Source organism: Aureobasidium melanogenum (assembly GCF_000721775.1).
Source record: "Aureobasidium melanogenum CBS 110374 unplaced genomic scaffold scaffold_28, whole genome shotgun sequence".
NCBI classification, from domain to species: Eukaryota; Fungi; Ascomycota; class Dothideomycetes; order Dothideales; family Saccotheciaceae; genus Aureobasidium; species Aureobasidium melanogenum.
In genome coordinates, this window is record NW_024470080.1 from 200,387 (window position 1) to 224,375 (window position 23,989).

Here is a 23,989-nt window from a genome sequence, read left to right on the forward strand (position 1 = left end):
CGCGATTGCAGCTGCAGCTGTGGTCACCTTTTCGGTGAAACCAGACTCTATAAGTGATATGTCCGCGCATCAGTAGTACAAACCTTCACATATGTCTCTCAGTATTTCCAGCACGACTAAGGGCCCAAAAAGCACCTCACAGCCTGGGAACGGCGTAATCACAATTGAAGCCTCCGAGGTCAAGAAAAGTAGGGAAGATTGAGAGGAAAGAATCTTTTGTTCTATTGGCGGGATGTATAGTGGAACTTTTCGGATGACTGATTAAGAGGGTTGGAAACGACGAAGGTTTCCGACAAACAGAATACATCCAACAGCATACCGAAGCATTTGCCTAGACCATCTAGAAAGGAGGCAAGAAGAAGGGGTAGCCACCGTTCTTGATGCGGAAAGTGCTGAGGAGGTAGCTGTACATGGCGAGCATGACAAGACCCCAAGCAAGAGTAGCGATACCCTGGGTGCGAGGCTCTGTCATACGGGGCACCTTGAGAGCAAGAGAGATGGTTGCGAAAGCAAGGATAGCGTCTGATAACAATCAGTAAGAACTTGTGCTTGTGTATAAAAAGAGATGAACTTACACATTGCAGCAACAATCTGAGTCTCGAGACCGAATTGGTTCTGGAAACCACCGGCAAAGTAGGAGATTCCGCCCTTGCCGTCGCCTGCGACGTAGGGGACTTTGCGGATGTGGTTGAACATGTGACCGCTGGTGAAGAGGAGGACGGCGATCAAACTGATGGCTGCCCAGAGGTTGCGGCTTTGGATGATGGGGAGGACGTAAGGAGCAGCTACGGTGCAAGCGGTGATTGTTCCGAGGATAGCTGTGGTGGTGGTAATGATCTTGACGTAGTTGACGGGACGGACGACTGGAGGAGTTGGGCCTGCAACATGGCGAGCGAGCCAGGCGTGGACGGGTTCAGCAGCGATGATACTGGACTGGGGTCAGCTAAGGGTTGGGTATAGACAGGCTTGGAGGGTCATACCCAGTAGTAAAATCGAAACGGAGGGGTTGAGAGTCGGGCTTAGCATCAGGACCAGTGGTAGGAGGGAAGTAGAGTAGGACAGGTGCAGTGGTGAGCTGCAGAGATTGGAAAGTTCTCTGGCCATTGACAAAGTCGAGGGTTCCCATAACCAGTCTAGACTCCTGCTTCTTGTCTCCCTTAGCCCAAGATCTGCCCAAGAGGTCCCATTCAGGCTGGAATTCGTGACAGATAGAGCATCCAAATCTGGCCTCGAGGGCAGTTAGAAGAACAGCAACGGAGTAGTCGCGGGGAGACGAGGTCAATCTCGAGTATTCATTGTCGTCGAGCTTGAGGGGAGCAGCTGCGGCCAGCTGTTGCGATCGGTAGTCGGCGAACTTGTCGGTCGAGCTCTTCTTTGCTGCTAGAGCTGTGAGCGGCAGCAGAAAGGCTGTCACGGTCTGGAAGAACTTCATCTTGGGGTGGATGAGAGCAATTGGAACGACAGACAGACAAGCAGATGCTAGACAACCATTGACTACGTATGCTTCGTGTCCCCAAGCTCGGCCATTCGGTGCTTGGCATTCGCGGCTTCGGGGGAGGAAGCTGCGGCCGCAGAGACAAGACAGGGCAGGACAGGGCTAACAGCGGATGTTGCCGTGCCTGCGATAAACAAACAAGCACGCCGTCACGTCTGTCGCATCACATTCGCTTTCGCAATCAAGAGCCCAAGCCAGCCTGCGGCCGACGTGCGACTATTCTTTCCATGACCACCGCAAATATGGTCCCTATCAATGCAATGCATACTTCCACAAGCACTAATGTAATCTCCTCTTCTCTCTATCCTTTGCATCTTCGCATACTGACCCTCGCAGTACGATCAATCACTCCAATCAGCATCGCTAGAACTCAACTATGAGCGCACCTCCCACCTAGTCGACATCATTTCCAAAGACGAAAACCTGCGTAAATTGCGTTTCGACATGCACAAACTCGAAGACGACAATGAGGAGTTGCGCGAACTCTTGACCCAGGAAGAGGACCGCTCAGAATCTCTCGAGAAGGCTGTTAACGACAACCTCACTCGCGCTGAAGATGCCGAAGCACACGCCGTCGATTTGCAAACCGATCTCCAAGCCGCCGAGCAAGAGCTCTCAATACTCAGGGTATGTATTCTGCCTCGCTGTCGCGTACATTGACTTACCATGATCGCCCTTAGGCCGAAACAAATGCTCTACGAAATGTCACAACAGACTCTGAAAAGCTTCTGACCGAGAAACTCGACCTTGCAAGACAACTATCCACCCTCAAGCCAGAACTCGACCATCTCCGCGCTCAAGTAGAATCAAACCAGGACCTCCTCTCCGAAAAGCTTGCCCTGCAACGACAAGTCAGCGAAATTCAAGTCGAGCTTGACCACGCCAAATCTGAAGCTAAGCGCGCAATCGCCAAACGCCGCAATACTCAACATGATCTGAACCAGCAAGACACAATTGACGACCTGCGCAAGGCTCTAACGAGAGAAAAGCGATTGAGAGAAAAGGCCCAAGAAGATCTGGAAACTGTTCAGGCCGAGCTGGAGCGCGAGAAGGAGAACGCCCAGCGCAAGAACACAACAGAGGCCGCAAAGGCTGAAGAAAATGCCAATGTCCAGGTCGAGACGGAAGAGCTGCGTCGCCAACTCGCAAAGGAGCGCAAGGAACGGGAAAGGACTGAGAAGACACATCAGAAGATCCAATCCGACTGGGACGCCACAAAGGCAATTCTTGACGACAAGCTCAATCAATTCCGCACAAAGCTGAAGTCAACCAAGGAGAAGCTAAAGGAGACTGAGGCACAACTCGAGGAAGCTCAAAAATCTGCTGCAGCCGACGCGAGATCAGCACCCGTCGCGGCTGAGAAGACCACCAAACAACCAAAGAAGAGAAGCGCTGCACAAATGGATCCAGATTCGCAGAAGCTAGGAACACCGGGCAATGCCAAACCCGCAAAGAAGGGCCGTAAAGCTGCTGCAGTCGGTGATAAGTCAACCTTCTCTATCACACCATTCCTGAACCGCACAATGAGCGTTGCACCTGAGAGCCCTGAGCAAGCCGAGGAGGCTTCAGCAGAAACAGCCGCTCAAGAATCGGAATCGGAAGCTGAGGCTGAGTCTCCAAGCGCGGCCAACGTCCGACCATCCACAGAACCCGCTCCCAAACCCCTAGCAACAGTACCAGCCAGTAAAAGTAACATCAAGAAGGCCAAACCCGCAGCTGAGCCAAAGGCCAAGAAACAAACGAAGAAGCAAGCACTGGAACAAGTTGTTGAAGAGGTCGAACCCACATCTCAAGAAGAGACTGCAGCAACTACCAAAGTGCCTACGTTCAAGGCCAAGAAGTCTGACGGAGAGACGAAACCAAAGCCCAAGCAACGCAAGTCTCTTGCTACTTTTGCTGCATTCACCCATGAGCCAGAACCGGAGAAGAAGCAGAAAAAGCGTAAGCTTGGTGGCCTGGGTAAGACTCTCTTTGATGACGAGGATGATGCGCCTAGTAAGCCACTTCCCGGTCGTGGAGGCGGTCTGTTCGGCGCATCACGTCTCGGCCCTCTTGCAGCTGGTGGTGTAAGAGGTAGCTTCATTGGCGGCATGGGCAAGAAGAAGTCTGGCCTTCTGACAGCGGAAGATGGTTTTATGTTCTCACCTCTTAAGAAGGAAAGAAAAGCTATGGCCAGTTTCATCCAGTAAATTTTTGGGTTTTTAGGTCGTGGTGTCTGGGGATTGGGTATGTCCAGTGACACTGACGGTGTGAGGAATCTGGCGTTTTGTCTTTGGGTTTTTTATGATACCTCATTGTATTTGTTTTCTTGTCAAGCATGAAACTTGATAAACGAGATCTTTCGACAGTACTACTGTGTCCACATTTTCTCATACTGTCTCTCTACGCTTGCATCTGTCTGTCTCAGCATCTTTCGGAAGAGTCCTCAATGATGACCATCATGGCGTGTGTATGAGCAGGGTTGCCCTCACAGACTAGTGGCAATCAAACAATGCAAACAGGGGTGTTCTCTCCAACCACCACCAGCCTCAGAGCGACCTTCAGCTGCTCTCACCAGACCATTGCTGTGTCATCGACTGCCTCGCTAATCGCGATCAGATCACCAATACAACAAGACGGAAGCACGAACATGCTGCAATGCCTATGGTGGCAACAGTGAGCCTTGATCACTCAAGACATGCCTTTGCAAACTCGGGACAAGCTGCATGAGTAAAGTAGGTTCGGTTTGCCGATGGTACTTGCCAATCAGGTCCAGCATCCTGTCATATCCCTCCCTTGCAATGTCAGATACCCTGAACCACGGATCTTGGACACGCTATCTTCCAAGACGTTCTATACGAGCTGAGAGCCCTACTAGCCAGCATTCCGTGGTATGAGGCTCCCGAAAGCCCATCATGGCGACCTGCATCGGCGACACCGAGTGGCTTGCAGTCTGCCCATCCATGTGGTAACCAGTCAATCCTCTGACAGACACTTCACTATAGCGATCAACGCTCAGAGATGCTCCTCATTCCATTATGCTAGTCCGAGAACCACACGGATGTGAGCCCTCCGGCGAGCATGGCTCTCGGCTTTCATCTCGTTGCATTCCAGTATCTCACCATGTAAGTCTGTCAACAAGTACATCATGAAAAAAGGTAGTTGCGAATTGCCGCTCTTCCCTATGTGCTGTCTCTTCGCGAAGTTCAGTCAGTCGTTCTGCGATGGCGATGCTCCTTCACCTTCTGCTGCTTGCTTCGTGGACCTTGGCACAGTCATTCACTCCTGCGCTTACTAGCCCGAGCTCTTGTGTCAAGCGAAGCATCATAATCTACACTTCTGACTCTTCTACTTATTTTGCAACTAATGTCGGCACTTCGAGTTTTCCATCAACGCCCACTTTCTGCGCTAATATCTCTGTATCTACTGTTATTACTACACAGCCAGCCTCAACTGTGACGGTCTATACGCAAGCGACATCAGCTCAACAATCTGCTGGCTCGCAAACGTCTGTCGATTCTGTCATCACAGACAACGGTTTCGAGGATGGCACATCTAGTCCCTTCAATTCCTCTTCTTCGGGATCTACAGTCACCGCTGAGGTCGTTCAAGGTGGTATATATGAGCCTCATGCTGGAAATAATTATCTGTATGTTGGGACGACAGTATCTTCAAGCCCTAGCTGACCCTGTGCCTAGTCTCATCTCTTTCAATGAGACCAATGCAGCTCAAAAGCGTGATCGCCGGCAGTCGAGGGGCCCTAATACGACTCTTGTCTACAACGTGACTCAAATGTTCTCAGCATCGGCGGGCACTTCGTACACGTTAACAACTTGGGCAGCTGTGACAGAGCCAGCCGATAAACCATACTGTTGGTTGACGATATGCGGAGACAACGACTGTAGCTTGGCTGATCCGATCACAACCAATTATACTCGCTTCTCTTATGACTACCAATCTCCCATCGACGAAACTGGTGCTATTGCCACTTTCGAGGTTGCGTGTGATACTTCTGCCTATGTGGCTTTGGACGATGTATCTGTCACTAATAATGCGTTGGCTGCAAGTGCCAGTAGTGCCAGTGCAAGATCTACCGCTACCATCACAGTGTCCAGTACCGTAACTGTTCTACAGAGTCAGATCTACACACAATTTGAGACGACGACGTTCGTTAGTGGTTCTGAAATTGTTCTGACCACCTCATTGCCTACAACTATATACCAGACAATCAATTTACCGGTTACGGAAACTCGAACGGTGTCAACCATTCTCGTATCAACTCAAACAGCCACGACGGCAGTGCCACAGGTCCTCAATATTACAGTCTCGAGTGTTTCGACAAGTACCAGTGAGTACAATCTTCCTTATTGCTGATTTCTGTTGTCTTTTTGCGTTTTTCTGCTTGGATCTGACTAAATCTAGCTACGATAACTACCATTCTCAACTCGACTGTGGTTTTGTATCAGCCCTCTTCGGTCGTCGAGACTCAATATGCTACATCGACAGCTCTTGTCACAACGACTCAACCAGGCGCAACACCACCAGCTTCGACGATTTATCAAGAGCCATCGACAGCCTACGTCACTCTGGACCCGATTACTCTGGTGACCACGCTTGAGCAACCAATCGTCACCGTCACACCACAACCAGTAACTTGGACGTTCACGCCAGATGCACAGACTTCAACATTCGTCTCGTACTTGGACATCACTGACACGATCCCGATTACCTTGCCTCAAGAGACTGCCTATATCACCCCTTCGCCCGTGACCAATTATGTGACCCTTACTCTCGAACCCGAAACCACGACAATATATGTCCCGGTCACGCTTCCGCCGCTGATCGAAACGCTGCAAATTAACGTCACACCTGCTGCAGAAACGCAGATACAAACATTCACGGTATCGCCCGGGGTGGAAACTTTGCAGCTTACTACGACACTACCGCAGAACACTGACACGCTTTCGACCACACAAACTCTCGACATCACAAATTATGAGCCAACCGTCACTGAAACTTACACACCAATCTATGTACCACCTCCGCCATCTGGTGTGCCTGCGGTTGCTCTCGCGCGTCCGACAGCGATTGTCGGGGATGTGAACGGCGCACCGTCCAGTGTCGACGATGTCGCCTATTCTGTACGTATATCTCGGTCTTTTTCGGGCCTGGGCTCGGCTAACATGTCCAAAAGGTTTCACTCCCTGCGAACCTTACAATGTACAATCAATCTAGTGCAAATATTCGTGTTAGTTCCAACGGTGTAAGTTCTTTCAATACAGCCTTCTGAGGGTGATCTGACAGTATTCAGCTTCTGGGTTTGGTAGACCTCAACTGGGAATACACTAACTACGCTCTTCCGTACGGGGGCAACACGGGCTATGGAACCTCCTATCCCGCTTGTCTGCAGCAGCCACAACCTCGAACAGACACTAATGGCAACGTGTACCCAAACTCTTGCTTTGGTGATGTCGTTGCCTTCGGCCTCTGGGATGATCTTTTCATCTACCAAGGCACTCAACAAGGTATCTACTACGAGGTTGATGGCGTCGCTCCAAGCCGTCGGACGTCTTTAGTGTTTCGACAGTGACTAGTAAGTGGTACAATAATTCGATGCAAAAAGCGCTGGCTGACCAAGTATAGCCACTCTGACAAGTACACTCAGTTCCACTGTCATCTCCTATCAACCTTCGCTTGTTGTTGTGACAGAGTATGCAACATCCACGGCTCTAGTCACTGCTACCCAGCCAGATCAATTAGCTTCCACCGTTTACATCGATCCGTCAACTGCATATGTGACGCTCAATCCCTCGACTGTGGTTGTCACATTACAACAACCCGTGGTCACGATAACACCCGACCCGATCACACAGACTTCTATGTTGGATGCTCAGACATCGATATAGGTGTCAGTGCTCAATATGACTGAGACTGTATCCACTACTTTGCCTCAGGAAACAACTTATCTTACTGCCGATGCCTCAACACAATATGCTACCTTCACCCTTCCACCAGACGCGACAACAATCTTCATCTCAGTGACCCCTCCAACAGTAACAGAGGTTGTCAGTCTCTCAATCTACTTACCTGCGGAGACTCAAACCGAGATCCAGAGTCTGACACTGCCTGCGGAAGCTCAGACACTTCAAGTAACGCAGAGCTTGCCTGATGTTACAGAGACAGTCTCTGTGACTCAGACTTTGATGGCCACTCAGTATGGTCCTACGATTACTGAGACTTATGCATCGAGCGAGCCTAGTACGATCGATGGGGTTGCCTCGAGTCCATCTCCAAGCTCATCTTCGTCCAGCTCGTCTTCGTCAAACTCATCCTCGTCAGGCTCATCTTCCTCCTCCTCCTCCTCCTCGGCAGCAGCAACCCCCACTTCCATCTGTAACACCCCCTACACAGACCCCTCCGTCTCTCCCTCCGCCAACTACCAAATCAGTTGCACAATCGACTACCCAGCCGCAAATATCGTGCGTGAAGTAACTTCCTCTCTAATCGCATGCATCCAATACTGCAGCTCTAATTCCCAATGTGTGGCTGCGGTGTGGGTGCAATCGGGACAGGATCAACAGTGGTGTTATCTCAAGGATGCGAATACGGTTGCTCAGCCTGCAAATTTCCCGGATACTATTGTGGCATTTTCGGCTACGAGGACGGATATCTAGGGTGCGGGATCGGGCTTTAGGGACGGAGTTAGGAAGATATTGTTCAGTGATAGAAGACTAATATGATGGCGTTTTCTCTACTTGACCCCAGTATTGTGAATCCTCGAGGATACTGATTGCCTGTGTGAAGGATGGTCATGATCTCAGGAATGATGGCTCCATGGGACGTACAAGTGATCGAACGAAATATCATTTGAGTCTACTCGTACCTCCAGATCTTTGAGAGAGATCAGTGTGACACATCCGGAGACCACTCCTTCAGAAACGATTTTGGCCCTGGGATACCCCTTCGTTGCACTTTGCTCCATTCCAACAAATCTTTCTCGGTATCATGCTCTGGCTTCGGTTGTTGGTCGTCCCACTTCTTCCATTCCTGGAGCTGTTCATCAAACCCGTGTGCTTTGAGAGCTGCCACAAGCATCCGTGCCCATGCATCTCTGCCTTTGTCGTCCAAGGAGAAGCCACCAGTATTGGCGATCGGGACAGTGGCGACCCAGAACCTAGGGAAATAAGCCGCATTCGCCCAATCTATGACTGCCACAAGCTCATCTCCACTGTCTGACACAAGTATGTTGGTGGGACCCTGGTCGTCGTGGAAGAGAACCATAGTGTCATCGAATTGAAGCGGTGGAGCGGATGATATGCTACGCATATATTCTCGATACTCTGTTGCTGAGAAAGGCCCAATCGTTCGTGGGAACCAGTTGTGAATTGGACTGTGGTGATTGTAACCTTGCATAAGCCGTGGAGTACGAATACCATAACCTGAAATGGTTTGAAGGCGACCGCAAGTAATGGCGGCCAGAGTGGCAGTATGAGCTGCCACTTCTCTTGCGACATTCAAGCGTTGCTGATGGGTCATTTGCAGCCATGCAGATTCCAAAGTGCGAGCCTTAATTCGTCTCATTATGAGAAACGACCGGTTGATCGAAGGGTCGATCCAAGAATAGATGACTTTGGGGACTGGTATCGTGGGCGCTTGCTTACGAACAAAGGCAATTGTCTCTGATTCCGATTGATAGCTTTCCTTCCAAGCTTGAACCTTGCAGACTGCTTCGTTGCCAATGGTCCATACAGCATTTGCTGAGCCAGCCTCGTAAATCAGGCGGTGCTCCAGTTTCTCTTGAGGAAAATCATGCGGCAGGACGGGAGGAGTGTGCTCAGTCTTTGGCAAAAGGTAAACTACATTGTCTCCGTCTTGCCATGAGGCAAGACTGTCCAGTGGACGTGTAACACAGGCTCTGGCGCTCGCACATGCAACAGACGTGCCAATGTTCAGCGCCCCAGAGTCCGATCTTGAGATAGACTCGACGCCGCGCGGGTCCATTTCACTGTACGCAGTCAGCAAGGCGCCTGTAGGTTGTTTGGATCGAGCGGAAGACGTACCAAAACATTGCGATCAGATCAGAAGTATTACAACTCGATAGCGAGGAAGAATGAAATTCGAGTGTGGAAGTGATGAGAGTAACAAAGGAAAGAGCTTTTATATTCATCGCGTCAGGCAGCAATATAAGCGCCAGTGTATGCCGCGTGAGCCAATGCCTGCTGCACATAAGCGCTGGCATGCAGCTAAATGACGAACTCCGACATCTACTGGAAAGCGCGGATACCTAAGCGCCAACAGAGAGTGTATGCGCCCTGTGGTCACCCCTTCATGAGAGCTATTGGAATGGGAAAATGCATCATGCAGTAAGTCATTTACCTATGTTATAGTTAAATTGAACAGTCTTATCATCCAACTCCTTCTATCTAGCACAGTCTGGGCACATTGTATACGCCACATTTTTGCCAGTCGTCGATCATCTCACAGCTCCAGTTGTCCGCATCGTTGCTGTCTCCAGATCCTTTGTAAGTAGTGCGGTAAGGGAATCTGCAATGATGTCTCTCCATCTGCACACCCTGAGTGGGATCATCGTTGACAAATTTGGTACCAGTCATGGTATCTGGTGCCTCGCCCTTCTCAACCCAATTGACGATATCCCAAACCACATTTGAGGTACCATTCTGTGCGTTGCCATTTTGACCAAAGGCCCAGGCACCGATCCCGCCGGTGCAGTGGTACATGCCGCTGATGCGGAAGAAGCGCAAAAACTCATCAAGACCAGTGTGGTCAAGACCCATGTCGCGAGCGACATCTAAGTAATAACGTTGGGAGTTCTCTGGAGTGATGGCAGGATCCATAAGGCCATGATACATGATCAGCTTCTTTCCAGCAGCGTGGAAAGCGCTGAGATCGCTGTTGAAAGAAGAAACATTACCATGAAGCACATTTGTCTCATCGGCCTTTGTATAGTCCGTTTGAGAAAGAGTTAAAGGATCCCACGAGGAATCATTCCAAACACCTGCACCGAACCAGTCCTTGACATGGCCTTGGACGCCGTGCAAGACGCCATTGGTAGATGAGTACAATTCAGCTCCGGGAGAAAGGCGAGGATAGTAAAGGTTACCATCTGGGTCGTACAGCTGAGAAAAGACATTCCAAACGGTCGATGTTTGTTGGAAGGTGAGGCAGTTGTCGGTCTGGTTACCAACGCAGGTCAACTTGGTGGCATTGAAGTCGCAAATAGTTGAGTCCTCGATTATGCCATCAGCGACACCATCAAGAGGCTCGTCGCACTGCTTCAAAACTTCATTGTGGACAATGACCCAGTCGTCATAGGTGAGATACTTCGGGTCGCTCGCGTCTGCACCAGTGAGGACATACATTCTGCCAGACCAATCGATGTGGTGGTTGAAATCACTAGCAGCAGATCCTGCGATGATACCGTCAAAGTCTTCAGGGAACATTTGAGCAGACTGAAGAGCTTGGCGACCACCATTGGAGCAACCGATCATGTAGTTGTAGTCCGCGGCTCTGCCATAGTTCGTCTTGATGACCTGCTTTCCAGCCACGACAGCAGCGTGACGAGCTCTGTAAGACCAATCGATGACCAATTCGTTATTGTTCAAGAACTGTTGAGCATCCATGCCGAGGTATTCAGTGTTGTTGTGGCCGCCGTTATCACCTACAACACTGAATCCAAGGCTTGAGGTATAAATCATGTCGTCGTAAGAAGGGCAACCCGAGAGACCCTTGTTGTCGGTAGCCATGAACCTGCCATTCCAGGCATCTTGACCAGTAGGGAGCCAGACCTCGACATAGTTGGAAGAAGCGTAAGAGGTGACCACATCTAGGGTGACTCTGCGGAGATCGATCTGTACTGAACCGCCATTGCAGTTGGAAGGTCCATTGGGAAGAGTGAGAGCGGTTCCGGCAGTGATGTCTTCGCAATCAACAACATATACCTGTTGGTCAGGGAAGGATAAAGCTTGGATTAAAGCCTGGCAACCGGAAACAGCTTGGCCAGCGGAAGAAGAGTTGGTGGCAGCTGCAGTAGCTGATGTGGACGTGGCTGTGGATGTGGCAGCTGCAATAGCACTGGATGTCGCCGCGGCCTGAACGGTAGATGCAGCGGCTGCAGCACTTCCAGCAGTGTTTTTGTTTGTGAAGTGGAACATGCTGCTGATGAGCTGTCCAAGAGAGATAAAGTGCACCATGGCAGGAAAGGGCCCTTGAGGGGAGAAACGAGTGGCTTGGAAAAGATAAAAAGAAAGAATGAGAGACTTCTGGCACCAACAATCGACCAGATGGCACGAAGCAGTAAGAGATGCAGAAGGCAAGAACGATAGAAGTGCGAGCACCTACCTATGTATGCCCCATCCGTAATCGATCTGATCTACGACCAGGACATATACGCGGCAGATCCTTGACAGAAAATAGCAACTTCTTTCCAATCTCCGTGGTAGACCCATGTCATTGCGTGTTGAGCTGGGTGCATTGTATGCCGATGCGGCTCAGATGCAGGTACGGGTCGCAATGTGGATCTGAGACCTGGTCGCGCGCCGAGCACGCCGGGCCGTGTCATGTCGCAAGTGGAAACGGTCAAGCCACAACAGACTTCCTGAAACGGCTATCCACATCTTGCACTACCGAGAAGAATATCAAATAGTGCTCCTCGAAATTTGATTGCGCATGCTTTGTACATCGAAAAACACATGTTAATGACAAGAAGCTCGGTTCATGATTAGCAAATGAACAAAAGGTTTTGTCTCACGCGACTTTCACGAGCAATTACATGCTTTTTTGCTGCAAAGCAAGCCCTAAGCAGAAAAGTGACCTAGGGGGTGCAGATGCGACCGAGAGGGGACGAGCTCAAGATCGATCCAGAAGTTCTCGGTACTTTATCGAAAATTGTCATTGCACAAAGTACACACTCCGATGTCCTGTCTGACCAAATTGGTGCCGATGAGCCGTCGAAGGCCATCCCGGAGCGTGAGTGTGCTTCAAATGTGACATCCTTGCGACTCATATTGGCGACCTCGAATCACCTGGGATCAAGACTCGATAACCCAAGCAGGTGAGGCAGCAAATGCCAGAGTGGAGGCAGTTGACGTAGACGTGGCGGTAAGTTTTGGACATCAATCCCAGCTTAATAATCTTCGAAGCTGGTGTTTCCTGTCCATCAACAAGCATCATAAGCAAGATCATTCTGCTGATCATCACAATTCTTCTCTCCCTCTTTTCTCCCACCATCCTCTATAATCCTCTCATCAGCATCATCACAAAGCTTCCTATACCCCGGCACATTCATCAACACATCCACTTTCTTCGACATACCTACCTGTTTCCTCGTATAAATCGAAAACGCCCCATTAGCTTCGATAAATACACACTCCAACTCCGAAACATCCAGAATATTCTTCTGACGCAGGGAAGCGTAAAAATCTCCTAGACAAATGCGATGGCGAACCATGACTTTGGTCAATAGTTTACCACGGAAAGCAATGATTATTGGTGGTGAAGTCAAGATCCAACCATGTTGAGAGGGCAAGCGAGCGCCGATAAAAGACATCAAGTATTGAAAACCTAGGATGGTGCAGAGGGATAGAAGACCTCGGACGAGGGAATTTCCATTGCAGATTCCGGCTAATGTGCTGCCGATGGCGACGTTGGCGATCCAGTCTGTGACGTTCATGGCGGCGATGGAACGGTTGCTGAAGAAGCGGAGGGAGGTAAAGAGGACTATAATGGCTATGGAGCCAATGACCAGTGGATGCAGGATAGAGGCTTTGACAAAGAAGTCTGCTACTTGGATGGTGTCTGGGCCTGCTACTACCAGAGTGCCATTGCTGCCATCGGTACCTGAAGACATGATGATTTGGTTTTGATATGATGGAGACAGAGTAGTTGTCGTAAGAAACACAAAATGGGAGTTGCTCTTGTTAGTATATCTCCATCACCGAGGTAGATCTGCTCGTCTTCTCATGCCCTTGGTTCGTAGGCCAAGCCTGGCCAGGTACTGCACGTCATGTTACAGGTACCGAGCTTTTTATACTTTTGCTCAGCTCTCACCTTCTTCGACTTTGTGATGTACCATATCTGTCCTGCAGACATGTCGATCTGGAAGATCTGGAAGACTGAACAACTTGCTTACTGCCAACGCAAGTTTGTAGTGCAAACTACATATAACCTCATGGGTGCCTTCCATGTGCCGTCCTCGTACCACCAGCCCTCAAACTCAAAACAGCATAAACTTCTGCTTGCCGTGTTTCATGAGTCCGGTCTTGCGGCCCAGGAAACTCTATACATGAATGCTGATGGAGGTACATCCTGGCTCTACGATGGCATGCCGTCTGCAGCATGCTGACAAAAGTACTTCAACTGCACAGTGACGGTGATCGAGGTCGGTGGCTTCGAAGAAGTTTGAGAGGTCAACAGCAAATGCATTGCCTCGAAGCTAATCTACCTGATTGCCGAGCATACCAGGTGACCGATGTACCAAAAGTTCCAAAACATCTCTAGCTACGTGATCTAGCTGCTTGCGTGCAGTATTATCCGTCTACGCAGCTTCTCTGCGGAAGAAGTAGACGTAGGCAAACTTCTTCATCTCGTCAACATCTCCACCCAATGCAACCTTCTCGTCGTTGAACAGAATCCATCCAGGATCCTTGCGGATAAAAGCGACATAGTGACTATTATGCTTGTTAGTTCAGTTCGTTCGGCAAGCTATCAAGATGAACTCACCCAGCATGAATTGAGCTGCCTTTGTGGCATACGATGGACTGAAGCTTAAATTTGGCAGGCTTGTTGTCTTCCACGGCTGCCTTTGGCTCGTTCTGCAAAACACTCGTTAGCAAACTGACTGTGAAAGCATCGCTTTTTGCCTGAACTCACCTCAGCCTTGTCACCAGAATCCTGTTGCTCGTCTCCAAAGTCACCTGTCGCCTCAGGGTGGTTGAACAGCCATTCAACTGCACGCTCCATGTCACCGTTGGTCTCTTTCAATGCCTGGCGTGCCTGAGGTGGTTCGAAGCCCATATTTCCAAGCATCTCAATCTTTTCGGGATCGACTGCGCCGCTGGCACCAGTATTAGCTCCTCCTGAGAGGTCCATGGGTTCGTCAATGTCTGGATCTTCCATGTGCTCAAACAACCACAAGCTTGCTGTCTCCGCATCTGTGTTGCCAGTAGCATGGAGTGCCTTCTCACATCTAACTCGAGGGAAACCCATGGCTTCAAGCATACTCAGAGCAACCTCGTTGGGGACGAAGGCATTCGATCCGGCACTGGCATCGGCGGCATCGTCGGGAAGGAGCTCTTCACCAGGCTGTTGACCCTGGCTGCGGTAAGCTTCGAAGTCGATAGTACCCTCATCAACAATGACGGGAACATCTTGTTTGGTAGGGACCCAATTCACGATTTCGAAGCGACGAGCGTTGACGGCCAGGACGGTAGGGAAGGTCTTGAAGAGGGACTGCTTGCTGAAGTTCTTGCCTCCACATGCACTGCAATTCAGCTCAACCACTTCTGGTGCAGTGAACTCATCTAAGCAACGTTGCAGAGTCACAGACTCAAACTCCTCGGCCTCCTTTTCCGCAGAGCCATCAGGTCCAGGAGTCACGCCTTCCATCTTGGTGTCCTTGGGCAAACGCTTAATGGGCACGGCCACTGAGATGTTCTCAACCTCGTCTTGACGATAGCGGACCTTGTTGCAGTTCAGGCATTGTAGCTTCTGTTCCATGACGAAGCGGAAGGCGTCAATGGGGTCTGAGATATCCTTGTAGTGGTCCTTTGCGGCACGTTGTGAGCGAGAGACGAGCTTGAGCAGATGAAGCAAGAACTCAAAGGCATCTTGTTGGCGCATAGTAGAAAACTCCTCGTGGCCTCTGCCAATAAGATGCTTGAGCATGGCAGGAGCCAGACCCTTCTGATGCGGTTGTTCTGTAGTATCTTCTGAGGCGATAACATCCGAGTTGGGGACAGCATAACGTCCAGAGAGTAGGCCATCGGCCATCTTGCGAAGCTGGATCTCAAGATCTTCAGCGGGGTTCGATGTAGGTGGTAGCTTCTCGTCAGGACGGTAGTATCGCTGGGCGAATTCGGGCATGGCGAACAAGCTTTGGACAATACTAGCAAGGTAGCAGCTGTTTCCAAGGTTCTTCAGACCAGTAAGACCAGGACCACACATAGGTTTGAGTTCCTTGCCATCCTCATTGGTCATGCTGAATTCCCAACGTAGGTTTTGCTCAAGTTGCATCTCTGTCAAACTCTTTTCCGTCTTCTCGCGACCAGCAATGTCGATGCCCCAGTGGGCAAGATGGGCGACAAGTTCGGGATCAGTACGTTCTTCGTTGCAAGCGTAGCAGTAGATGTCGGCGTTACCATCGGCGGTCAGAGAGCCTAGCTTCACGGCGACAGGGTGTCCAGTAGAATCGGTATGAGCCACGCCGTGTGAGTTGCCGCCAACACCACCAAACTGAGCTCTTCCGCAACCCAGGTTACCACAAGTAAGACATAGCCACAGATTCTGGTTCAGATCGCACTGAGAACAGTGACCGAGAGCTTGCGAATGGATCTGGCGAGCAGCCTCTTGCTCTAAACACAGCGTGTGCTCACACGGAACCATCTCTTGCTCCCATGCCTTGACCTCCTCTTGCTTTGCGAAAGTGTTTGCCTTGAGCACACCGTCAACCACGGCGGCGAGAGTTCCCTGGCTCTTGTCTAGATCATTGTTGCCACACTCGAAACATTTGACGGACGAGACGGTGTCAAAGCGATCTTCCTCTGTCTCGGCATTGATGGCCAGCTTCGACATCTTTTGTGGCGGCTCATCTCTGTGCTTTTGCTTGCGTGTGCGCTTGATGTTGAGAGCTAAAGGGTGACTAGCTTCTCGAGCGTGCTTTGCGGCATGCTGGCGTTCGGTGGCACATCCTCCGTTGAAGCAATGCAGACAGACGTCGAGGCCTTCGGGCGAGTCGATGCTGTCGAAGCAGAGTGTGCAGTCCTCCCTGTAGACAGATTGATTGGGTCGAGGTGGGCTGAGTGATGCTGACGATATGTGTGGACAGGTTGACATGATGGACGGGATACGATAGAGTGAAACAGAAGAAAGAGGAGGAGGAAGTGGCAGCTCGATGAATTGTTTGCTCTCTCGTGCTCGCAAGCTCCAACTCCGGCTGCGTCACGACCATCAACAAACGCGGGGTCAAACTCCGCCACCCGAACATTTCACTAACGCCGCATCACCTTCAAACGTTTTGGTTAAATTCTCTCCTTCATTACGGCGTCACAGCAATAAGTTAAGATATTTTGTACACGAAGTCGTCCATCTCTTCAGCCCTCCAGGCTCCAGCCTAAACTCCCATTTCCATGTCCATACTCCATTCGCTCGCCAACTTTCTAGCATAATACCACGGACTCCCCTTGGGTCCATCATCATCTAGTTGACAAACAAACTGTCATTGTCAGACAGGCTGTACTGCTTGATCATGTCTGCAAGCTTCTTGCCTTCTGCCGACCAGTTGACAGGGCCTGCTGATGACACTTGGTAGCGTACCCTGTATTCTGTTAGTGTCAACCCTCAAAGATGAATCGCGCCGCTGCTTACCTCTGCTGGTCTTGGAATGTGTCCATCTTGGCTCTGCATCTGAAGACGTAAGTCTGGCAGACGGCGTTGGCGAAAACTTCCTTCTCGCCGTTGCTCATCTCATCTCTCATCTTCATGATGTCGTTGGCAGGTCTGCCCATGATCATTCTGCCCACATCGTCGAACAAGCTGAGCCACATCTGTCCTGTGTGATCACTGACGTTGATGCTCATGATGTATCTCCATTCAGGATTGGGCCAGCCCTTGTCACATCTCTCACAGCGCCATTCTCCTTCTGCAACCTCGACCACCTTCTTGTTGCATCCCTCTGACAAGCAAGCAGGGTAGGCGAAGGTGGTATCTGATTTGACGAAGACGATGGTTGCTTTCAGGGAGAAATAGTCTGTCGACTCACCCATGCCCAAGTTCTCGTCACGCACTTGGGCAATGGTCTTCATTTGGTCGTTACGGCCACTCGTTGATGTCGTAGCCATGCTATTGGCGTGTGATGAGAATGTGTCGTTGCGGCCCTGAGCGTCGTACCAGCCCTTGAGCTTGTGGCCCTCGTCAATGTCGGGGTTGACATTCATTGTGCCGGAAGACAGGAGTGAAAGACTGCGACCGCCAAAGTCGCTGACCTTGACGCCCTTGAATGCAATTACAGTCTCCGTGGGAACATCAAAGTTGAGTGCAGTGTTGCCCCAAATGGTCAGGCGAACATTGTAGCCGGTGTTATCGACCAGAGTCAGCTCTCTCTTGCTGAATGGCTTGGAGGTAGTCTTGGAAACGATCTCGTTAACATCGCCGACTTCCTTGAGCACACCAATAGTATCGATAGTTGTGTCCTTCTCGACGCTCTGAAGGTCGGCGAGGGTAGTGAAATTGTATGTGATTTGAGGAACGCCCTCGTTGTCTTCTGCCTTCTCAATGCTGGTGTCTCTCTCGAAGGTGAGCTCGTAATCATGGTTAACGTTGGAGAATTGCTTCTTGGCCAATTGGACCTTGCAAGAAGACACGTAGTAGACTGAACCTTCTTGCAAAACATCGTACCACTGGTCTACAGCCTCCTTGAAACCAGTCGCTCTGATCTCGCCACTCTCGTCGAGGAAATTGCAGCTGAAGAGCTTGCCCTCGCCGTTCTTGTTGTGCCACGTCTTGATTTCACCCTTGTGCGAACATCTGGCCTTGATGGTCCATCTGGGCTGGTATGGTGATAGAGCTTCGATGGGATAGATGTTGCCTCCATGAGGAGCGTTCTGGGAACGTGTGGGCAGTTGTCTTTGTGGAGCCGATTGTTGCGGTTGGGGCTTGTTGCCGTAGAACTGGTTGCCGGAGATGCCAGCAGGTTGTGCTTGAGGAGCTGGTGCTGCAGCTGGTGCTGGAGCGGCGGCAGGTTCGGACTCAGACTTGACTACCTCGAGCGGACCAGGCTGCCCAAGCTTCTCGCACTCGCCATATTCGTCGAGGACTTCAAGGTCGATGATAACAAGGATACTGTACAAGAGTCAGAGAAAGCAAAATGCATGCAGGATGCGGCACTCACGGCTTATCCTTGACTGAGTTGGCCTGGAACGACTTGAGCTTGACAAGCGAGCCCTTCTTCAGCTTGCCGTCGTGTACGATGTGGTTGGTCTGTTGAGCAAGCATGCTCTGGATGAAGTTGACAGTGTCGTTGAAGACGACGCGGAATCTCTCAACACCAGTCGCTGAGTTGTTCATAGGCTTGATCTGAACACATTGAACAATGGGGTCGATGATCTGCTCGCCAGCGAAGACGCGGCGAAGACAGCCTGTCGTGATGGCGTCCATAGGGTTGGCCATGATGAGGTGCACTGATGCTTGCTTTCGTGTTTCTAGTTGTTACACACGTCGTGAAAAGCTTCCAGGGAATGTTGGCGGCGAAGTGAAGTTGATTGTCCCAATCTAAGAAGTTGCTGCGGAAAGAAGGCGTGGGTTGCCTGCGACGCGCCTTCTGCAACAAATCTACCTGGAGACGCGTCTCGCGTAGAAGTGATTTCTTGGCGCTGGGGTTCATAATTCTCGAAGGCATCAAGATGGTATCATCTCTAACATCACCGCTCCCGAAACACAAATGTATCTTGCAAAGAGTTGAGCAATCTTCTTGACTAAGATCTCGTATGCTCGCTGTAACATGGCGGATGCCTCAATTCTGATACAAGGCAAAGACTTCAAACAACGGACATCTGGATGCTTGGCAACCATATCTGTCTAAGGGTGCTTCAAAGGCCAGTCTGCTTCACCAACGCCAGCTTTACCGTTGTGGTCTTGCCTTCTCCGCTACCTAGAAGGACATCTGATGCAACCGACGTCCAATAGCCAGGTCGACGTCGACATGCTCGTGGTGTCGGCAAGGAGATAGAGGCTACGGAGTGGAAACACGATTACCATTTACATGGAAAGACAAATAAGAAGGTTCGATCAATGAAACAGCCAGGTAGACCTTGAGGTTGTTCTTTGATCAACACAACATACTTACTGTCGACAAGGAGAAAGACTTTTGAATTGCAACCACGATTTGACCATTCAACTAAGCATGACCAAGGGAAGTGGTGGCCATTGGCCAGGATATCAGGTTTGCGATCTTTGATTATCAAAGAACATCTTCCGTCTCGCTCCAGCTTCTTGCACAATCTCAGCACTCAACCTCAAGCTTGGCGCAAGATGAGCCAATCTGTTTAACTCTGCAACCACATCGGAGATGATCGCTTCCACAGATATCGTAGGAGGAAGGAGAGCAGCAAGTTTGGGTGACATGGTGGCACCCATGACCAACAACGTCTGTGAGACGAGACTCAGAGCACCCTGCCAAAGATATGGAAGATGTCCGACTTGACTGAATTCCTATTAGCTACATGCTCAAGATTTGAACAAGGGAAACACTCACTGTGCAGAAACATGATCGATCTGCCTCAAACATGCTTCAAGACACTTTCGACAGTTTTCTTTCACCACCGGATCCGCAACCGCATTCTCGTCCGAGAGCACGGCAAAGACGTAAGGTCGGAAGATGATGGTCCGACATGCAAAATATCGTAATCTCAGGCAAACTTGACCAGGCGAACCCGAACTGATTGTCGTCATTGGAAACTTGATTGGTGATGGAAGACCCTCAAACCACTGTGACAGCTGGAAGTCCAATTCTGCAGTGACTCGCGCCAGCTTCGAGGTCGGAGCAGTCGTTGGCGTCTTGACATAGAGTAGATGACTAACTCTATTGAGAAGTCTGCGTAGCGCAATCTCTGCAAGGAAATACCACAACTCATCCTTGCTAGTGTATTCACCTTCTACGTCGGAGAAAGGACCAGGTAGGCCCACTATGTCTTCGAAGTTGACAATGCCAGAGTGTGGTAGCTCCAATTCTGCAAGCAAGTCTGACTCGGCCAAGAGAGTGTCCCAGAACAGCCTCACAAGAAGCTCTCTGTGCATAGCAGGTACCCTGTCCGGCACACCAAGCACCAGCTGTAATTTTGTGGAAGCAATAGTGATCATGTTCCATGCCTCGAGTGGTCGGACAAGGTAAAACAGGTATGCTGCGGCTAGTATGTGGCATTGAATGGCTGGTATGTCGTTCCGTATCGCCAGATTTGGTATGATCTTCCAGGCCGAAGCGAAGTAATCAATGCCACGAGGTTCCACGTTATGTGGATGTCTTGAGATGCTTCCACCATGAGCTGCCGCGCCTAACGCAAGAACCAACATTACCAGACAGCTGTCTGCTCCTTGGATAAAGCCAACTGAGGTAGCGTCACGATAATGGGCAGACCACGCATTTGGATTGACACATGCATACCAGACATTTACCAGATCAAAATATGAGGATGCATAGACTGCTGTATTCGCCATGTCCGGCCGAGGGAAGTGTGGGAGGTTGATAGGAGGTCGGGACATCTCCATTTCGACTAGAACCTGCGGATCCAAAGGTTGCGAAACTAGATCGCGGATGAGTGGCCATTGTAAGAGGTTTAAGGCAGGTGTGGTATGTCCTTTGGGCATAGTCGAGATGTTGACACTACTGTCCCAGGTTCCCAGTCCGTTCAATCGATTGTTTTCCAGAGCAATGCTACAGCTGATACGTCTTGCAGCAGTATCATCTGTAGTGCTAGTGCTTGCGGCAGGGGATGTGCCTATATGAGCTGCTGCCTTGGTAGCATTGACGCTCATTTGTGCGCTATTCATGGCAGATTGTAACATTTCCTCAAGATGAGACAATCTTTCCAAGATGAGTTTGTCGCCTGCATCAAGTTTGATGCCAGGTTCCCGATAAACACATCGCGCGCCGAGTTCAACACACAATTTGCATCTCGCTACCCTGGTGATCAGCCGAGACAAGATGTTCGGTCAGGAGTGACATACGTTTTCCGCCATCGCATCTTGACTTGCGACTTCGGCAGATCTCGCAAGCAATCATGGCTCTCTTTCGAGGATAATCAAGTGGCTCATGAGCCAGACCCCGCGATGGAGCTTCGTTCGGCGTGCCATCTTGAGTCGTACCGTCTTTCGGAGATTCTGACACGGTTCGCGGCCTTTTAGATGGACTTGCCTGCGACATGACTAGATCTCAAAGCTGCAAATTCGTAAAAAGAATTCGCGTGGAAACTAGAGGGCGGCTTCCTCGATTAAAGATGTTCAACAGGAAGGTCTCAGAGGCAGAAGGAGACGTGTTCATGTTCCTGCGAAAAGATTGCTGAGTACAACCGTGCGTATTGGGCCTTCACGCAGGATTGAAGAGCTTGTATCGTCACATAATAGAAACATTGCGGTAGGTAGACGAGTTGCAGGACAAAGAAGACGATGCGGAGTCGGTGATTTGATCCTCTCCACCTTCCTCGTTCTCTCAAGACCGGGGGTCGGCCTCGGCCCGCTCACGCTAGCGCGTTTAGCCCGCAGATGGCATGAATTTTTTTGGATCCCATCAAGAGGCGTCGCATCTTTGTCGCATACACAACCCAACACATTCACAATGGGCAAGAGAGAACGCGAAGAGGCTGCGGCCACTGTTGACGCCGAGTCCCACAAGAAGGCAAAGAAGGAGAAGAAGGACAAGTCTGAAGATGCTGAGAAGGCCGCTCGCAAGGCTGCCCGCAAAGCCGCAAAGGCCCAGAAGAAGAGCGAAGGAACTTCTGGCGAGACCGACGCCGACGAGGCAAAGGCAGAGGCCAAGAGACTGAAGAAGGCTGCAAAGGCTGCTGCTAAGGCCGAGTCAGCGGCCACCTCGACCACCCCCTCCGAGACCGTCACCGCTCCTGTCGCCGCAACTCACGGCTACACCGAGCACCCTGGTCTGACCGCCCTGCCGCAATCCGAGATTGACGCCTTCATCGCCGAGAAGTTCATCACCGTCACCGATGAGGCCAAGGCATCGCCCGCCTACAGACCCATCACTTCGTTCGACTACGTCCCCATCACCGACAAGGCCCAGCGCGCTCCCTTCGCCAACTTCAAGACCCCCTCACCCATTCAGGCTGCCGCCTGGCCCTACCTCTACGCCGGAAGAGATGTCATTGGTGTTGCTGAGACTGGTTCCGGCAAGACCATGGGTTTCGGTGTTCCCTGCATCAGATACATCTCTTCGCTCTCTGCGAAGGAGCAGAAGAAGGGCATCAAGGCCTGCATTGTTTCTCCTACCAGAGAGCTTGCTGTCCAGATTCAAGAGCAGCTTGTCAAGCTGGCAGAGCCTGCTGGTCTCAAGACTGTCTGTGTCTACGGTGGTGTCAACAAGGACCAGCAGCGCGCAACTCTCACTGGTGCTCACATCGTTGTCGCAACTCCCGGTCGTCTCAATGACTTTGTCAGCGAAGGCTCAATCGACCTCAGCAATGTGACCTACGCTGTTCTGGACGAGGCCGATCGTATGCTTGACAAGGGTTTCGAGGAGGAAGTCCGTAAGATTCTCGGAAGCTGTGCCCCTACCGGTCGTCAAACCCTCATGTTCACCGCAACCTGGCCTCCATCAGTACGCGAGCTTGCTGCTACTTTCATGAAGAAGCCTGTGCGTATCAACATTGGTGAGAACACCACTGGAGAGCTGCGCGCCAACACTAGAATCGTTCAAGAAGTTGAGGTCATGGACCCTTACGACAAGAACGACCGTCTTATTGCTCTTCTCAAGAAGTACCAGAGCGGCAAGAACAAGGAGGACCGTATCCTGGTCTTCTGCTTGTACAAGAAGGAAGCCACCAGAATTGAGGGCTTCATTCGTTCCAAGGGCTTCAATGTTGGTGGTATCCACGGTGATTTGAGCCAGGATCAGCGTCAAAGAAGTTTGGACGCCTTCAAGGCAGGCAAGGTTCCTCTTCTTGTTGCTACCGATGTTGCTGCCAGAGGTCTCGATATTCCTGCAGTCAAGGTTGTCATCAACGTTACTTTCCCCTTGACTGTCGAAGATTACGTTCACCGCATCGGTCGTACTGGCCGTGCTGGACAGGACGGTAGAGCCATCACCTTCTTCACTGACCACGAGAAGGGTCTTGCTGGTGCTTTGATCAACGTTCTCAAGGGCGCTAACCAGCCCGTTCCTGAGAGCTTGATGAAGTTCGGAACCACTGTCAAGAAGAAGTCTCACGACGCATACGGCGCCTTCTACAGAGATCCTAGCGAGATGAAGGCTGCCACTAAGGTCACTTTTGATGACTAGTTTTGTTGTTGGGTATACCTGAATGGAGCATGCATATCACGGCGTTATGGAAAAATTTTTGTACGACATAGATGGTCCTTTAGTTAGAGTCGAACCAAAAGTATTGTCTGAACCTGACAAAAGACCCTACCCATGTGTCTTGTGACTTTGATTCGCCTTGAGGAGTAAGCCCATGCTCTTGCAAGTGATCATTGCTTTGGACACGGGCCTTGGCAGATTTCGGGGATGACAGCGGGCACCGTTGCGGACCATTCTTCACGTCGGCGACCTTCTCTTCTTGA

General features: G+C 50.7%; 11 protein-coding genes across 11 annotated transcripts; 4 read left to right on the forward strand and 7 right to left on the reverse strand.

Moving 5' to 3' along the window:
* Window positions 1-340: 340 nt before the first annotated feature.
* Window positions 341-1,432, reverse strand: M437DRAFT_58454 (uncharacterized protein; the record flags this gene model as incomplete). The annotated part of the gene is made up of 3 exons (XM_041023404.1): window positions 341-522; window positions 576-928; window positions 981-1,432. The coding sequence occupies 3 exons, from the start codon at window positions 1,430-1,432 to the stop codon at window positions 341-343; spliced, it is 987 nt and encodes a 328-aa protein (XP_040875924.1).
* A 305-nt stretch (window positions 1,433-1,737) lies between these two features.
* M437DRAFT_58156 (uncharacterized protein) lies at window positions 1,738-3,684 on the forward strand (the record flags this gene model as incomplete). Its single annotated transcript, XM_041023353.1, has 3 exons — window positions 1,738-1,779; window positions 1,832-2,122; window positions 2,176-3,684. 3 exons carry the CDS (start codon window positions 1,738-1,740, stop codon window positions 3,682-3,684), a joined length of 1,842 nt encoding a protein of 613 aa, XP_040875925.1.
* A 1,020-nt stretch (window positions 3,685-4,704) lies between these two features.
* On the forward strand, window positions 4,705-5,160 carry M437DRAFT_58338 (uncharacterized protein; the record flags this gene model as incomplete). The annotated part of the gene is made up of 1 exon (XM_041023382.1): window positions 4,705-5,160. One exon carries the CDS (start codon window positions 4,705-4,707, stop codon window positions 5,158-5,160), a length of 456 nt encoding a protein of 151 aa, XP_040875926.1.
* A 3,814-nt stretch (window positions 5,161-8,974) lies between these two features.
* On the reverse strand, window positions 8,975-9,475 carry M437DRAFT_12366 (uncharacterized protein; the record flags this gene model as incomplete). Its single annotated transcript, XM_041018657.1, has 1 exon — window positions 8,975-9,475. A coding segment is annotated over one exon (501 nt), but the record flags the coding sequence as incomplete, so codon positions are not given.
* A 422-nt stretch (window positions 9,476-9,897) lies between these two features.
* Window positions 9,898-11,646, reverse strand: M437DRAFT_58148 (putative ferulic acid Esterase/Feruloyl esterase precursor; the record flags this gene model as incomplete). Its single annotated transcript, XM_041023351.1, has 1 exon — window positions 9,898-11,646. The coding sequence occupies one exon, from the start codon at window positions 11,644-11,646 to the stop codon at window positions 9,898-9,900; it is 1,749 nt and encodes a 582-aa protein (XP_040875928.1).
* A 1,004-nt stretch (window positions 11,647-12,650) lies between these two features.
* M437DRAFT_69575 (uncharacterized protein) lies at window positions 12,651-13,340 on the reverse strand (the record flags this gene model as incomplete). The annotated part of the gene is made up of 1 exon (XM_041025302.1): window positions 12,651-13,340. The coding sequence occupies one exon, from the start codon at window positions 13,338-13,340 to the stop codon at window positions 12,651-12,653; it is 690 nt and encodes a 229-aa protein (XP_040875929.1).
* A 240-nt stretch (window positions 13,341-13,580) lies between these two features.
* M437DRAFT_88173 (uncharacterized protein) lies at window positions 13,581-13,895 on the forward strand (the record flags this gene model as incomplete). The annotated part of the gene is made up of 2 exons (XM_041028773.1): window positions 13,581-13,791; window positions 13,858-13,895. The coding sequence occupies 2 exons, from the start codon at window positions 13,581-13,583 to the stop codon at window positions 13,893-13,895; spliced, it is 249 nt and encodes an 82-aa protein (XP_040875930.1).
* A 132-nt stretch (window positions 13,896-14,027) lies between these two features.
* On the reverse strand, window positions 14,028-16,543 carry M437DRAFT_58212 (ubiquitin thiolesterase; the record flags this gene model as incomplete). Its single annotated transcript, XM_041023364.1, has 3 exons — window positions 14,028-14,160; window positions 14,213-14,298; window positions 14,363-16,543. 3 exons carry the CDS (start codon window positions 16,541-16,543, stop codon window positions 14,028-14,030), a joined length of 2,400 nt encoding a protein of 799 aa, XP_040875931.1.
* A 363-nt stretch (window positions 16,544-16,906) lies between these two features.
* M437DRAFT_58485 (replication factor A 1, rfa1) lies at window positions 16,907-18,862 on the reverse strand (the record flags this gene model as incomplete). The annotated part of the gene is made up of 3 exons (XM_041023407.1): window positions 16,907-17,024; window positions 17,075-18,547; window positions 18,597-18,862. 3 exons carry the CDS (start codon window positions 18,860-18,862, stop codon window positions 16,907-16,909), a joined length of 1,857 nt encoding a protein of 618 aa, XP_040875932.1.
* Window positions 18,863-19,642: 780 nt separating this feature from the next.
* M437DRAFT_69578 (uncharacterized protein) lies at window positions 19,643-21,623 on the reverse strand (the record flags this gene model as incomplete). Its single annotated transcript, XM_041025303.1, has 3 exons — window positions 19,643-19,907; window positions 19,959-21,378; window positions 21,428-21,623. 3 exons carry the CDS (start codon window positions 21,621-21,623, stop codon window positions 19,643-19,645), a joined length of 1,881 nt encoding a protein of 626 aa, XP_040875933.1.
* A 411-nt stretch (window positions 21,624-22,034) lies between these two features.
* M437DRAFT_69579 (ATP-dependent RNA helicase DBP3) lies at window positions 22,035-23,708 on the forward strand (the record flags this gene model as incomplete). The annotated part of the gene is made up of 1 exon (XM_041025304.1): window positions 22,035-23,708. One exon carries the CDS (start codon window positions 22,035-22,037, stop codon window positions 23,706-23,708), a length of 1,674 nt encoding a protein of 557 aa, XP_040875934.1.
* Between the last annotated feature and the right edge of the window lie 281 nt (window positions 23,709-23,989).